General features: G+C 31.9%; 3 protein-coding genes and 1 non-coding gene across 4 annotated transcripts; 3 read left to right on the plus strand and 1 right to left on the minus strand.

Annotated features, from left to right (window-relative positions):
- The first annotated feature begins 297 nt into the window (after nt 1-297).
- TRNAL-UAG (transfer RNA leucine (anticodon UAG)) lies at nt 298-377 on the plus strand. The gene has a single exon. It is a non-coding gene; the product is annotated as a tRNA-Leu (tRNA).
- Nucleotides 378-450: 73 nt separating this feature from the next.
- On the plus strand, nt 451-5,559 carry LOC148193032 (uncharacterized). The gene is made up of 5 exons (XM_088098744.1): nt 451-744; nt 825-1,060; nt 4,094-4,206; nt 4,757-4,897; nt 5,101-5,559. The coding sequence occupies exons 1-5, from the start codon at nt 504-506 to the stop codon at nt 5,348-5,350; spliced, it is 981 nt and encodes a 326-aa protein (XP_087954870.1). The 5' UTR covers nt 451-503; the 3' UTR covers nt 5,351-5,559.
- Nucleotides 5,560-6,380: 821 nt separating this feature from the next.
- On the plus strand, nt 6,381-7,473 carry LOC124832657 (ubiquitin-ribosomal protein eL40 fusion protein). The gene is made up of 4 exons (XM_088098745.1): nt 6,381-6,539; nt 6,619-6,808; nt 7,068-7,134; nt 7,256-7,473. The coding sequence occupies exons 1-4, from the start codon at nt 6,437-6,439 to the stop codon at nt 7,280-7,282; spliced, it is 387 nt and encodes a 128-aa protein (XP_087954871.1). The 5' UTR covers nt 6,381-6,436; the 3' UTR covers nt 7,283-7,473.
- A 655-nt stretch (nt 7,474-8,128) lies between these two features.
- On the minus strand, nt 8,129-11,587 carry LOC148193033 (beta-fructofuranosidase, insoluble isoenzyme 1-like). Its single transcript, XM_088098743.1, has 6 exons — nt 11,350-11,587; nt 10,412-11,274; nt 10,127-10,285; nt 9,793-10,031; nt 9,625-9,718; nt 8,129-9,529 (listed from the first exon to the last, which is right to left on the minus strand). The coding sequence occupies exons 1-6, from the start codon at nt 11,402-11,404 to the stop codon at nt 9,350-9,352; spliced, it is 1,590 nt and encodes a 529-aa protein (XP_087954869.1). The 5' UTR covers nt 11,405-11,587; the 3' UTR covers nt 8,129-9,349.
- Between the last annotated feature and the right edge of the window lie 4,726 nt (nt 11,588-16,313).

The following is a 16,313-nucleotide window of genomic DNA, read 5'->3' on the forward strand; positions in this document are numbered from 1 at the left end:
TATTATTTTATTTTTATGTTTTTAATATAACTATTATTATAATATAAATTATATTCTAATAATTATTAAAATACAAAATTATTTTAAATAATATTTAAATTTTAAATTAAATTAAATTAAATTAAATTAAATTATTATTAAGATAGTTAAAATTATTTTTAATAAAAGAGAAAAAAAATAGAAAATATTTATTGAAGTTAAAAATAAAATTTTAAAAAAGTTGGATGTGAATGTCACAAGATTAAAAATGAAATTTTTATAAATGTGTAAGATGAAACATTCATCTGAAAAATATGAGACAGTTTGGCCGAGTGGTCTAAGGCGCCAGATTTAGGCTCTGGTCCGAAAGGGCGTGGGTTCAAATCCCACAGCTGTCAAAATTATATTTTATTTTTTTCTCTTATAATAAATTATTTTTTAACTAAACTTCTACCCTAAACTAGGGCGATAGTTAGTTATCATGTGTCTTCAAAAGCCCAGTAAAAGGAAAAACAAAGCAGAGAATGGCAGCATCTCTGAGAATCAGAAACAGTTCCCTTCTCCTAACTCGCTTCCTCAACTCAGCAACTCTCCCTCGTCCAAGGTGGTTACAAACCATAGCCTACGAGGAATTGCGAGCAAATCCGGAGAAGCCTTACACTTCAACGGCCGTTTTCATCCATGGCTTTTTGGGATCCTCCAGAAACTGGCGCTCCTTTTCTCGCAACCTCTTGGCCTCTCTCTCCAATTCCTCTCCCTCTAGCAGTACCTCGCGCTCGACTCTCATGTTCTTTTTTTTGTAACTCTGAATCGCATTATCATTTATCGATTTTCTTTCCGTGCAGATTGGAGGACGGTGATGTTGGATATGCGGAACCACGGGAAATCGACGGAGAGAGAACTGAATCCGCCTCACAATATTGAATCTGCGGCCAAAGATTTGGCCGATTTGGTAAAGGCTGAAGACTGGCCTTGGCCTGAGGTCGTCGTAGGTCACTCCATGGGTGGAAAGGTTGCTTTGCAGTTTGCTGAGAGTTGTAGCCGCGGTGACTATGGCCATTCTGTTCTGTCTCCTAAACAGGTTTCTCTTCTCTTCTCTATTGTAATAGCTAGTTATATTTTCAACAGTTGAATACAATATCATGCAGTGAACTTTGAAAGATGAGAATATTTCATTTTTCACGCCTAAAGAAGGTGCATGGAGCAAGTTTATATAGGAGCTCATGATACAAAAAAAGGAATAACAAACTCTAAACTAACCATAGTTAACTAAACAGAAAACAGTTCCTGATGCCATGATAAGTTATTTAGCAGTTGATTTGAGTCATGTTTTACATTGTTGTGAGTGTATGGTAAATTGTAAAAGAGGGACAACATATGTTGTTATACCACAAACTAGAGGACTTTGGAGTCTTGTATTGAGTAGAATGCACTAATTGATGTTATACTCGAACTATATAACTCTTCCTTTTAGTGGACTACAATGTTATCAATTTTGCAGATATCATAATGGATAATCCCTTACATCATATAGCGGACAGTATTGTCGCAGACATGGTGCAAGTTAGAAAGTGGTTGAAATTTTATACGTCAACTGTATATGTTTAAAAAAATAAGTTGTATGCAACTTAGAATAAAATGCATGAAAATTAGCTTTTAGGATTATCTCAAGAATTTGCCGTAGACTGACTATAGATGACAAGAGGATGCATGACACATGATACAACCATTGCAACGATAATGGCTGCAATAACGGACAAAGTCACAATTGTGGATTCGGGAAATTCCGCTCTATGCAATGCTGTTATCGTTGTATTCATTTGACGTATAATACTCCTAGCCTGACATTTGAATTGATAATATCGGCCTTTGATGCACAAATACTTCAAAATTTTGTAAAGCATCAGAAATTGGTAGTAGATTCCATGTTGAATTCTAGTGCGTGTATTATAGGGGTTACATCCGTATTATTCTACATTCCTATTTTTCACAATAACATATTATTTCCACAAGAAACATACACAAGATCCTTAAACTAAATTCTATTAGCCATAAATATATGTTGTATTCCACATTAATTCATGCCCTTTTTTAGTCAAAGGGTACTGTCAATCAAGAGAAACTTGTTGGGAAGTCTTGCATCAGCTCAGCTGCCTCAATTCTTAAAATGTGAAATATATATCATTTGGACAATTTCACTTAATGGCAATTAGTTTTAAGATGAACTCTGACATTGTATTAGAGCCCATATCTAATTTTGGTACGCTTGCATGGTTTAACAGGCATTTGTGGGAAGTCCAACATCATTTACCTCAATTCTTGGAGTAGCGCTTGTATATTTGCCAAAAAGCCTTGCTTAATGGCAATTAATTTAAAGATTAAATCTGAAAAAACCTTCAATGAACTTTCTATAATACCCTACCAATCCTAGGAAACTTCTACTTTTGTAGGTGTAGTGGATTGGCTCCGACATATTACTGCTTCTACTTTAGTAAGATCGAGTAATTGGACACCACATGCCCTAAAAATTGAACTTGTTGAAGCCAAAACTTACTTTGAAAGCTTTGCATAAAGTCCATTACTATACACAGAACACGACCATTTTTAGAAAAAGGGAGAGTAGGGCTTCAACTCCTCTTGAGCGACTCTTTTTTCCCATCTTCTATCCATATTTTTGTCCAACTGTAATATTAGTTATTTATTGTTTTGGAAGTCTCACATCCACTAGAGATAAGGCCAATTCATAGTATATAAGTGGGTGCAAACCTCACCTTATAAGCTGGTTTTGTGGTGTTGAGTTAGGCTTAAAATCCACTTCTTAACATGATATCAGAGTCATGATTAAAACCTATCATAGCGAGATCTATGTGGACATTCTGTTCCACCCGTTGTTGGGTCGTTATCGGACCACCCATTAATTGTACTCTCACGCTCGAGATGTCTATACCTCGGCGTGAAGAGTGTGTGTTGGAAGTCCCACATCGACTAGAGATAAGGCCAAATTATAATATATAAGTGGGGTCCAAACCTCACCATACAAGTCGGTTTTGTGGGGTTGAGTTAGGTTTAAAAAACCACTTTCTAATATGGTATCAGAGCCCATGGTTCAGGTTTGACCAGGCTCAGTTGTGACCATGGATCGTGAAAGAGGGCAAAGAGATGCTCAGTGTTGACCATGGTGTACTCGAGGATAAGAAAAGACTTCCGCTCTAGGGGAGATAGAAGAACCATAGTCCTTTGTTTGAGGGGAGGGTGTTGGGTATAAACAAAGTCCCACATCGAATAAAATAAGAGATGGACATGAGTTTATATACACCTAAGATACCTCCATTGGTAAGAGGCCTTCGGGACACCAAAAGCAAATCCGTGAAGGCTTGACCCAAAGCGGACAATATCTTACCAGTGATACCATGTTAAGAAGTGGACTTTAAGCCTAACTCAAATTGCTTGAATAATCACCATCATCTTTTTCCAAGCTACTAAGATGGTAATGAGATGTTTTATTCTTTAATCAAAGGTTGTAAGGCTACTTGACGGGTTCTTGAATGTGAGACCGAGTTGTTAAGAAAAGATATATATATATATATATATATATATATGCTGCTGAATTGAATTTTGAATTATATATGGAGAGTTGCTGTAAAATTAATATTCAAAATTGTGTTGCATTCTTTTTGTGATAATAATTTTGGTAAATCTCGTAGTTAATTAAGATAATTAAATGTAGGTTACACAGTTGGAAACTAATGTTGTCCCTCTGTTCTTGTATCCGGGTAGAACAGGTCTGATTTTAATGAAATCAATCTTAAATTGAAGATGAATTAAAATACTAAAACATTCGTGTTGAGCTCAAGTTGATCCAAAGCCAGTTTCATGGGCATCTGAGGCAAAACATTTTACCTCACTGTTGTCGGATCTTTGTAGAACAGAGCTGGTTTTTTACCTCGAAATCTGATTTGGATAAAAGTTTTCAGCTTAATAAATTCTTTCACTTTCTCTCTGTCTCAAATTCTGCTGTTTTTCAAGAATCGTATTATGGATTTCAAAATGAAGCATTTTTACTATAGGCCTGAAGTCCTCTTTGTGTTTCTTTTTTATCCCTCCTGAAGAACAGCTCTGGGTATTGGATTCTGTCCCTGGTAAAGTGAACCCTGAAAACAGAAACGATGAAGTCCGGGATGTTCTAGCAACCTTGCAAAGTTTACCAAAACAATTCCCATCTCGCAAGTGAGACTCTATATCCCTGAACCCTTTTGTTATGATGCTAGGCCAGTAATAACTTTTGGTTTACCGAGTGGACATTATCTATGTCAAGATATATGTTTCTTCCTTTAGTAGCATTTTAGTAGTACAAGATATATGATGAATGTATTATAATCAGTACGTTTGAAGATAATTTTGTGTCTTCCTAGGGATCTTAGAGACTGTAGATTGAAAATTATTCATTTTCCCATTTTTCGTGTATATAATCTGCTTTTTTCTATATAATGAAATAGAGTGCCGGTCACAGTGTTGGATATTGCATTTGATGTACTGTGTAAATCTACAAATGCTTTTTTGACATTTTAAGCATGGTGATTGAGGTTATTGATGTTGCCGAAGGAAAGAGACTCTAGGTTCTTTCTTCATTTCCTTTTGATGACCGGATTGTTTGTCTAACATCCAAAAGTACTGACTGAGGTCTTGAAACTTATTGAAAGTGCAGTGTATTGATTACCAAACACTATAAAAAAATGTACTGTATACGGACTAAAATATACACTGCACCTTTTTGCAGGTGGCTTGTTAGTCATCTTATGGAACTTGGTTACTCTAAAGCACTGTCGGACTGGATAGGAACCAACGTGAAAAAAGTTGGTGATCATGAGACGTGGATATTTGATCTTGAAAATGCTAAAGAGATGTTCGATTCTTACTGGTAAATGAAGCATCGTTTAGTTTGAGTAAAAACATTTGAAATGATCTTTTACACAAATATTTGAAATAAGTAATAGAAATAGAAAACAGTTATTCGAAACAGATGTGTGGAAAGTTTATTTAAGCCTTTTATTTTCTAGAATGCTTTCTGTGATCTTCCTCCACGGCCAAAAGTAACAAATCTTCAACGTTACAATTATGCAGCGAAAAGTCGTACTGGAATCTTCTGGAGCAGCCTCCCAAAGGCATGGAAATAATAATTTTGCGTGCTGAAAAAAGTGATAGATGGGACAAAGATGCTATTGAGAGAATCCAGAAACTAGCCAGTGAGCGAGGATCCGACTCTTTGGGAAAAGTTTCCTTCTGTGTTCTTCCGAATGCTGGTCATTGGGTTCATGTGGACAGCCCAAAGGGACTTCTTGAGATTATGGCTCCCAAAATTCTGTGTTCTTGAGATTATGAGCTCGAGGCATTAGTGATTGAAAATTGTTGCGTCCAGAGTGGAAAATCTTAACAATAAGCCCAAAAGGTTGGCGGCTAATAAATTGGTTATGTGCAATTTTATATAGTACTAAATAATTTATACACAATTCATTGTATATTTGAATATCCTTGTGCCAGATTTTTAAACCACACTATAAGTATACACAACTGTTAAGTGCACTTCCCAACTCTTATTTTTTGGTATCTTAACTGTTACGATATATGTATGCATGTTCATCTTTAAATGTGCTCTAATTTTAAAAATTATAGTGTGGTTACATTTTAAATTTTCATTTAGTGGACTGGGTTTATTATGATAATTATTATATCTCGTTGTAAATTATTATCTGCTGTGTCAGTATAATATGATATTATTTTGTCACTTATCTTCTTAATATTTATTTTAGTGTCATCAAAATGGGTTGAAAATTGTTTTCATTGTTTATGAACACACATTTGAAAATTGGAAACAAAACAAACAAAAGTTATACCAAATAATTATTAACAATGTAATTTTGTTTACATCATTATCTATTCAACATTGTCATGATAAGGTTAATTTATAAAAGAATAAACAGGGAGCAGCAAAGATTTTCATTGATTGTACTTTTGCAACTTTCATTATTTCAAAAAGAAAATTAAGGTCACAAAAAATTATTCCTTAGTTTGTTTTTATGTTTTAAACTTCATCCGTTTAAATAATATAACTGATAAGGACAACATAAAAGATTCAGACGGTTAAGATGCAAGGTTAGAAGACTTTTGAGGGATTCTTATGTGAAAAATAAAAATAAAAACTTTTATATTTTAAGTAGAAAAACTCTTAAAAATTGCACCTGTACCCAAACATGCCCTTCATGCAAATATTTGAGTATTCAGTCACTAATCAAAATCCAGCCCAACAATACAAAACTGCCATAACGAGTGGGCCTGAGTCCATAAAAACCAAGGCCCAGCCTCAGTAATTTGAAACCCTAGGAAGGAGAATATAAAAGGCTTTGGTTCGGCATTTGTTAAGTCATAGTGAAGCAGCAGCAGAAAAGAGGGAGAAGCAAATATGCAGATTTTCGTGAAAACCCTAACGGGGAAGACCATAACCCTCGAGGTTGAGAGTAGTGACACCATAGACAATGTCAAGGCCAAGATTCAAGATAAGGAAGGTAACAACCTATTCCGAACTCCATTGATCACAATTTCAATTTCTATGACATAATCAATCTTCGTTGAATGAATGCTTAGGTATTCCTCCGGATCAACAGCGTTTGATTTTCGCTGGGAAGCAGCTCGAAGATGGGAGGACCTTGGCCGATTACAACATTCAGAAGGAATCTACCCTTCACCTTGTCCTCAGGCTTCGTGGTGGAATCATTGAGCCTTCGCTCATGGCTTTGGCTCGCAAGTACAACCAAGACAAGATGATTTGCCGCAAGTATGTGCTCTCTATTATTTTTACTTGTCTTTTAATGGGACGATAACTTAGCCCCTTTTTTGTACAATGGAAGAGGGGTTATAATTGCTCCCTATATTAATATCCTTCTCTACTTTGTTAACTGTGGTTTATATTCACAGTTGATTTTCATGGTTGGTACATTCTTTCTTGATTCCTATTTGTTTTTTTATTAGTGAAACATCTTTTCATTTGATATGAAAGTTTTGCTGTTCTCAATATCCTGTTTTTGGTTTGTTAGATGCTATGCTCGTCTTCACCCAAGGGCTGTGAACTGCCGCAAGAAAAAGTGTGGCCACAGTAATCAGGTCAGTCTATGTTAATTATACCACTTGTCATGTTTATTCCATGATTTTGAGCAGTTTTTGAACATGGTCCTTTTCTTTATTCCAATATGTTGAAAACGTTTTGAACATTTCGTTCTTGCAGTTGAGGCCAAAGAAGAAGATCAAGTAAATCTTGGTTGATGTTGTCGGTCTCTTGTTCGTTGTGGATTTGGGACTGGACTGGTTTGTTGATTTATATACCTGTCGTTAATTGTCTTTGGTTTGGTTTTATTAATGTGACATGTTTTGGTGGATATTTTTGTAGTGGTCAGTTATATTGCTATGATGACGACATTAAATTATGCTTCCTTTTCACATCCATATTCGATTGCATTCTTTTAGTCGATTTTACAATTGCATATTCTCTTGTTCACGTTACTATTAACAAATTATAGCCTTCAACTTAAAACAGAAGGGAAGATTATAATAATAAAATTTATAAGTGTTTTATAATCCAACACTTCAAACAAATACATAGCGATTGCAGCATCCTATAAGTTTCATTAATGCCTCTTTTATCTTGTTGAAAGCCGGAGTAGATATCTAGTTCAGTATAACGAACTGTGCTCGGCAATGATGTAGCAATGTAAACACTTTCTAATTTTCTGCTTATTCGATCATTGGATTATGCGTACTACATATTTTGATTTACTTTTTTCAATGTTGCTCTTCGTGGTAAATTAACTGTTTAGTTATTGTATACATTTAAATAATTCAGCTTGGTATAGTCTTAAATTTAGTTTGTTTATTGAGTTATTTATGTTTGATCATGATTTTCTCCGTTGAAAGCTATTTGATAATCAAATATGAAATTTTTGTGATCAATCGGTAGTACAATAATTCATGGATGAGTTTAATTGTCTTATTAAGGTTTAAGCGATCAACTAATCGCTGATGAAAGATTGGAATATTTAGTAAAGGGAAATGTAAAGAGTCCTTCTTTTATAATAATCCACAATAATAATCCACAATAATTGTGTAATTGTATTTTATGTCGTGATAATTTGAAAGCTTTATTGAGTGATTTTGTTAGTTATATTTTTATTGTTAGCTGAACATCCTATTTTATTCTGTAGTCGTAATTTTCATCTATTACAATCATTTTATAAAGGACCCTCTTTCACTAGTAATGCGTATGGGCTCTGCCAAAATTTTTTATGTTTGAATTTTTTACAATACCAGTATATATATATATATATAACCTCTTTATAGTAGATCGGTCTATTAAAATGTCATGAGGAACTAAAATGAAATATAAGATTTGGAACAATTTTCAAATAGAATTGTCAAATTATTTGGAATTATGAAGTTGTCGATGCTAGTTTTACGTGTTTTCTAGTTATTTAAAATAAATTATATTTTAAAAATTTTAATTTATTTAAATATCACTTTCTTTTCAAAATGTAAATTTTGGTATATTTTTATAATGTGACAATTTTATTATTGTTACACCTAAGACGATAGAAATAAAAAATATATATTAAAAGGAACTAAATATATATTTAGCAATTTTCCTATAAATATCTAAAATTAAATAAGATAATTTTTACAAGTTATTATTTTTATACACTTCATGATAAGAATTAAAACTAATGATGTATTAATTACAAGGACAGAAAAAAAAAAAAAGAAATCCCAGTAACCAAAAGTCAAATAAAAAATTTATTCACCAAAAAGAAAAGACCGACTCATTTTAGGAAAAAATATTTAAACATTTTTTTATATCAATGATATTTTCACACACTCTTCTCTTCTTTATTTATTTATTTTTATATAATTTTAGGTTATTGTACGTCAAATGTTAGAAATTGAATACATGTAACAGATAGATATGAATAATAATACCTTAGGTCCAATCTGTACTTTTGAACTAGGGTAAAAACTATATTCTTTTGAATGTGAGGATATTACTTATTAGTACAAGTTATTTTATACCCAGATAATCAAACTCCAATGTCATTTAATACACATAACTATAGTGGTAGTACAATTTGGAACTCTTAATCTACTAAAGTAAAATAACATAAAAGCCTAAAACAGTATCTTCTGATCACATTTTTCTAAACATGATGCTCTTCGTTCTTCTCTGTGTGATAAAAAAATGTGAAGAAGATTTTGTTTCTACTTTTTCTTTTCGCTTACAATGTATGTGATAAGGTATATATTATCTTCTGCATACTAATTGATTTCTAGCTAATCATTTTATTTGAGCAGATTTCATGTCCCATCCTTTTAGCTTTTCCATGGTGATTGGTTCAGTGCCATTGTTGAACACAAAAAGATGAGCTTGTTTTAACACTGCGAGCTGTGGATAAACTCGAGACAATATGACTGTCTTTCCTCCTGCTCCAAAACTTTCCACTACCGAGTGATCAATCTGTCATTTAGTTAACACAATAAAAAACATTAATCAGTTCTAATAAATGTCACATAAAAAACCAAATAGAGTAATTGTTACATATTTGCACGTACCAAACTCCTAAGAGAAATTTTCTTATCCTTTGTGAAATCCAAGTCCACAAAACCACCAAATGTCGGTTTATACAAATCACCCTTTAAAGACGATCTGTTCAAAATAACAAATTAGTTTTTAAATCGACAGAAAATTAATGTTCTTATCCCAAATTTAATCACACTAACCTTCTTGCATCAGAGCACATGAGAATGACATGCTTCTTTTTATCTTTGAAAATTCTGAAAAACACAGGAGTAAACTCCTCCAGCTTTTCAGAAGCCAAAGTCAAAAGCCCAAATGGTCCAACACCACCTTCCACATTTGAACCCTTATTGGCACAAGCTTCCTGTGCATCAACCCACTTGTCATCATATTTCTCTGCCTTCTCCAAATTTGGAATTGAAAATTCAACCTCCAGATCTGCCTGCAATCATATACAATACACTTTTATCTTCGTTTGTAATTAATTCAACATGAAGTTTTTTAATTCAACATGTTTAGACCTATTAAACATGTTACCTGTGCAGCAGTGATTCCTTTTACTTCAACTTTCTCTCCCTTCCCAAGCTTCTGATTCTTCATGTTAACTTCTTTTCCTCTAAGATTATTCAATTCTTCAACTGGCCACAGTAACAATTGCCTCTGATTTGGATCCAGCCACACCGTTCGTGGAATCGCCTGATTATTTCAACACACATTCAAATGCATATTGAAATACATACAAAAAAAACCTATGCAAAATGCAAACAAAACACTGAAATCAAAACAACGTTAATCTCCTGAAAAGTAACTTAAATGCAGTACCTGAATCCCTGCCCATCCTTTACGAACATCGTCTTCTTTGGTATCAGACTCGTTTGCCCAACCCCATATCACTCTTCTGTTCTTGCTAGGATCAAAAAAGGACTTGGAAGCATAAAAATTACCATAATCATACCGTAATCCACCCCAACCATCTTCTGATGTTTTGTCAGGAACATACCTATCCTTATCCCTACGATATGTTCCCACAGTGTAGTACTCATACCTAGTCAAATCAAGACTATTTTTCAGCACGTGTTTCGTTTGATTTCCCTCCGCCGACGCGTCCAACCCCAAATTGCTTTTAAGCGAAACGGGGTAAAAATCGGGGCACTCCCACATACCCGTGTCTTTCCTCGAATGGAGCGGGTGTCTGGACCGAACCCATTTCTTAAAGTCTTTGCTTCTGTACATATAAGCCACTCCTCTAGCCTTCCTTCTGCTACCCACCACTATTCTCCAGTGTCCATCTTTGCTCCACCAAGCCGTTGTCGGGTCCCTAAACGCACTACCGTTCACAGGGTTGTCGGCGACCACAAACGGGTTGGAACCATCGGGTTTTACCCATTTCCGGAGGTACGGGTCCTTGAGGTCTTCGGGTATTGCGTAACACTGGACTTGAGTTTGTTTCTCGTCTACGACTCCAGTGTACTGGATTACGGGTCCAATACCTGGGACTATTGTCGCCGAACCCGACCAACACCCATATTTGTCGAAAGACTTGGATGGGTACAGCGCGTGTTCAACAGCTTCCCAGTTTATCAGATCCTTCGATACTGAGTGTGCCCACACTATGTTCCCCCACACCGAACCGTTCGGATTGTATTGATAGAATAAATGGTAGAATCCGTTGAAGTACATGGGTCCTGTTTTGCTCGCAAAATCACAAATGCTGTTCCTCAAAAATATTATAACAAAATGATGATTATGTTTTGCCTTACCATTTGGATCTACATGCCATGGTTGCGTCCGTTCCAGCCGTTGTTGCGGAACCATCAAAACAAAGCAAGTTAAATAGTGAGGAAACTCAAGAAATTTTCGGTGGCAGAAATTGGGTATCACTTACTTCTTCCATGAGTTTCTATGTTTATGATATCCATGCAGTGATCAACAAGTTCTGGTGTTGAACGATTAACAATTAAAATTTTCAATTTTTGTTAAAGGTTTACTTTTAATTTATACATTAGGTAATTTTAATTTATAAAAATATTAATTTAACTTTTTTTTGTTTTTTCATCCACACCATATAATTTTAAAAATTCTATATGAAAATAGACAAAATGTACAAAGATTATGCATTGTGTTCGTAAGACATGACTTCACTGGTGAAGAAATGTCGGATAACCTGACTTCATGTCTCGTTTTGAAATTAGATAATATTTAATTATTGTATTTTTAATTTAGGTAGATTTTAAATTTAATTTAACTTTATAAAATTGTAAGTATACTTATATATTTTAAATTAGTTTTATTTATAAATGTTAAACTTTGCACAAGTACAATACAATGTTCGTGAAAAAATCATGTCATGTAAATACAATTTATTAATAGACATAATTTTTTAAAATTTCAAAATTTTCTTTTATTTTATTTTAGAAGTGGTAGATCAGGTCGTTAAAACTTTAGCAAAGTAGCTTTATAACCCCTCCTCGTCTATCCAATAGAATAGTTTCGCATGCATAATTTTTAACCATTAGAAAACCATGCAAAAAGGCACACGTTTAGCCTTTACGAACCAAAAATACCTTTACACCTAACTGTATCAAAAACCACTTAATGCAATAGAAACGATTATTTAAGCTTCAAAAGGATGTTCCAAAACCATTCACAACAAAGACACCCTCAGATTATAACAACCTAATGGCGATGATCAAGAGTATAGAGATAAAAGGCAAGTAAACACGTTGTTAGATCCTATCTATGATGTACTGTTTTTTCTTCAGTTGTTTAGATGCTAATAGAAACACGCTGCCATATAATATTGAATAAACTAAAACATCTTCTATGCAGAAATATATTTATAGAAGATTTTCTTCAATGCATATTTTTTCTTATATATTATGAAAGCAGCTGTGCATTAATTACCCAGTTGATGATTGTTAATGATTATGTTCAAGTCAAAAACAGCCAAAAAAAAAAACGAAGACAGATTCGCATTAAACAGTTAAAGAAGAAAAAGAAAATTGTAGTGAAATTCCTTGAAAAGTAGTACTACACGTACCATTGATCCAATGTTTACGAGGTTGAAAATGGTATCCAGTTCTGTGTTGTGTACCCACGGAAATTGTTGAAACGGATTGAAGATGCGGATATACTTTATGAAAAGCTTCAACGCCATTGTTGATGAGTAATAATAGAAGCCATAAAAGAAAAAGAAAAGTAGTGCTAAACTTAGGGAAAACCATCGGGAAAAAAAAAACAGAAAACGAGATCAGATAAAAGGATTTATTGCGTGGATGATGAAGCTTGGGAAAGCAAAATATGGAAACCGAAACTGTGAAGAGAATAAAATGAATTCCACTATTTATAGATTGAGATTTCTATGGAGGAAGGTGGACGCAGATAAAAAAAAAACAAAAACATTAGCTATCACAAAAGCTGCACTTGTTCGAGTAACGATCAAATAATATATATTTTACATTTATCTAACACACATTATAAAAATAAAAATAAAATAATTATAAAAAAATAAATTTTATATGTATTAAAGTATTGTTTTTGTTTTTTAATCTTCACTGTTTAGCCTATTCTTTTCGAAAATACAATACCAAATATAGGTACTTCAATTAAAACCTAATGTATGAATTATATTACAATTAAAATTTATGATAAAGAACTATTTTAAAGATATAAATCTTAATTTGTTTTATAAACTGTGATATAAGACTACTTTCAAATTAAAATAAACAGGTGGGTAAGAAATCTATCTATTAATATATGCTAATGTAAAAGATAATTTTGTCATTAGGTAACTTGGGTAAATGTTTTCTGACAACAATAGATTTCTTATTATTGTCGTGTTGATATACAGTCCATGTCGAACACACTAGCTTTGGGTGGATTTGTCGATATTGCCTTCAAATATTATATTAGTTTTTGTAAAAAAAAATATATTATTTTTCAATTAGATTAATGTTTGAAAATTAAACTATTTTTAATTATGACTTAATTAAGCTAATTCAACCCAACTCGTTCAAAGATGATTTTGATTTAGCATTCAAAATATAAAAAAAAATGAAAATGAAGTAATGTATTTATCTAAATTTTATATAATCTAACCCATGGACATTAAAAAAGTGGTTTGTAGTGTACAAATAGTAATATTGAGATGAAATGATAAACGTTATATTATTGAAATGTTTTTAATAATGCAGAAAATTAATGTTTCTAATTTTGAAACGACAAGTGGGAAGCAATTAGTAAAACACATGAAAAAGTAATAGTACTTAGCACAATTTTTTATTAATGTAATGGACTTGACTTGACATAAATTTTTTATAAGTCAAAAAATCATTAAAATTAGTAATAACATTATTTATCATTTACTTAAACATGTTATTGGATATTAATTGCCATATGCAAAAGGTAGACCTAGCAATTAAGTATTTGAAAACAATATATTGCGAGACACCACAAATTGTTTTGACTTTAACTTGTACTATTTGGTTTAGTTGCGTTAAGAAGAGTGTAAGTAAGTGCAAATTAATGTGACTTAATAAATTGGATATGGCATATATTTCACACATTTTAGAAAATCAAATTAATTGAAGATCAAGTTTTTAGTTGTTAACTATTTCCTTAATTCACTTCATTTTCAATCGATAAATATCCTGATATCATCATCATAACTATTAAGCAAACCAATTTATATAGTTATTAGATTAAACCTTTAACAGTTAAAACATATATCCAATAATTATTATGCAACTTGGAAGATTAAAATTCATACTTAAATTTCTAACATTTTTTACTTAAATATTATTCATCTTATACATTTATATTTTGAAATTAACTTAAATTATTACCATCTTTTTATTGCAACATAAACGTTTTTATAAGTTATAATTTGAGTTAAAGAAAAGGTGAAAAGGACGTTAGTTTCTTCTTTTTTATTATACAATATCATGAAAGTTGAATGTGAGAAAAAAAATGGAAAGGATATAAAGAAAAGGCATAAAGTATGATTAAATTAGTATAAGTGAGCACTTAGCATATATATGTACTTTATGATGTTGAATCATACATTTCTTTGAATGGTGTTGGTACATAATGATAATAATAATAAATATTTCACAATATATTATAGTCCATAAATCACATTTGGAATTGGCATTGAGAAAAAGGTGTAACACATGGCAAGTTAAAAACACATAGGATTAAAGTGAAAATGGTATATGACACTGCACCCACTTACTTCAGTGTGCTATTTCGACAAAATCGTAGCCAAAATGTTGTGATAGTATTGTTTTCTTTGTATATTTAGTTTCAAAAATAAAGAACAGCCACCTTGTACCTTATTTCCGTTCAGAACTGGACACATTTGCCTTTTTCAACTTCAATGATATTTTTTTTTTATCGACGTGGTCCAGTATTCTAAAGTAGATAATTAAGAATTGATCTTTGATGATTAATTTTTTAAGAAAAATCAGATATATTTTTAGTTTCTATAAAATTAGGAAGTTTAAGTTTTAATTTTTCTTTATAAATAATTACTCTTACACGTGGAAAAGTTAAGATATATTTTTTAGTTGTTTATAAATTCAATAAAACAATTAAATGATTGAATAAATGGATTGGTAAAAATATTTTACCGACAAAGAAATCAAAGTTTATTTATTTTATTGAAACTAAAAACAAATTTAAAGAGAAATGAAAGCAAAGAAAAATTGGTAAATATTAAAAACAAAAATAAGAATGTTTCTTATTCTAAATTCGTTGAAATTGTCTTAAATACGAACTTTTTAAGTAATATGAGACTATTTTTGAGATAATAGAAAACAAATATTTTGTAAAAACTAAAAACATAATATATATGATTTTTTAGCGTGTCAAATATAAGTGTGAAAGAAAAAATTAGTAAACAAACAAAAGATTGGTTTAAAATGATATTTTAATAAAATAATTTGTTGTAATTTTTAACACTGTGTTTATCAATTTTGTTTAGCAAATTATCCTTCAAATTTTACAGGAGACGTTATTATACTTGGTGTCATTTTAGCTTTTGTCTCTTCTTCGTATAAAACTTTCTTTTAACTTTCATTCTTTAAACTTTTAATTAATTTCTTTTTACCACAAACAAGCAAAAATCAATTTCTAGTTGTGTAAAAATTAATTAAAATAAATAACTCATTTGAATTAGTTTTTAAACTAACTGACAAATTATATGCACAACCTTCTTCTACCGACTATTTTTCTTTATGAAATAAAAGCAAATGATTTTGTAAACGATCTCAATATCTTGATTTTCACAGCTTTAGCACCCCTGTTCCATCTCTTCAATCTAAATTTTGCACGTGAAAATTAGGAGAACGACAAATATTTTACATTTTTAAATATATTCTTAAAGATGTATACTTAAAAATATATGATGTAGTTTGGTTAAATCCTTTCTGCATAACCATGAGATACACTTTCTCAAACTTTTTTCTTATTTCAAAAATATTCTAGGTTAAATTTTTTTAATTTTTATTATTTAATTTTATTTACCTTCTTTAAAACCCTAATCATGTAGTCTCCACTCTCTCACTTTTCTCTTTTTCTAATTACACACAAACTCCATCCCCTCACTTTCTCTCTTCCTCTCTTCTTCACAAAGAGAGTCCCCACCCCTCACTTTCTCTCTTCCTTTTTTCTTCGCACACACATAACCCCCACCCCTTCCCTCTTTCTCTTTCTTTATTTTTTC

Source organism: Vigna umbellata, chromosome 9 (genome assembly GCF_029865625.1).
Source record: "Vigna umbellata cultivar VRB3 chromosome 9, Vumbellata_1.0, whole genome shotgun sequence".
NCBI classification, from domain to species: domain Eukaryota; kingdom Viridiplantae; phylum Streptophyta; class Magnoliopsida; order Fabales; family Fabaceae; genus Vigna; species Vigna umbellata.

Bases quoted from the DNA above. Each gene is read 5' to 3' on its own strand.
- LOC148193032 (XM_088098744.1), top strand. From the start codon at position 504: ATGGCAGCATCTCTGAGAATCAGAAACAGTTCCCTTCTCCTAACTCGC. The intron at 4,207-4,756 runs GTGAGACTCTAT...ACCTTTTTGCAG, and splicing joins AAACAATTCCCATCTCGCAA to GTGGCTTGTTAGTCATCTTA. The intron at 4,898-5,100 runs GTAAATGAAGCA...ACAATTATGCAG, and splicing joins GAGATGTTCGATTCTTACTG to CGAAAAGTCGTACTGGAATC.
- LOC124832657 (XM_088098745.1), top strand. From the start codon at position 6,437: ATGCAGATTTTCGTGAAAACCCTAACGGGGAAGACCATAACCCTCGAG. The intron at 6,809-7,067 runs GTATGTGCTCTC...TTGGTTTGTTAG, and splicing joins GACAAGATGATTTGCCGCAA to ATGCTATGCTCGTCTTCACC. The intron at 7,135-7,255 runs GTCAGTCTATGT...TCGTTCTTGCAG, and splicing joins AGTGTGGCCACAGTAATCAG to TTGAGGCCAAAGAAGAAGAT.
- LOC148193033 (XM_088098743.1), bottom strand. From the start codon at position 11,404: ATGGTTCCGCAACAACGGCTGGAACGGACGCAACCATGGCATGTAGAT. The intron at 10,032-10,126 runs GTAACATGTTTA...ATATGATTGCAG, and splicing joins AAGGAATCACTGCTGCACAG to GCAGATCTGGAGGTTGAATT. The intron at 9,530-9,624 runs GTACGTGCAAAT...ACTAAATGACAG, and splicing joins AAATTTCTCTTAGGAGTTTG to ATTGATCACTCGGTAGTGGA.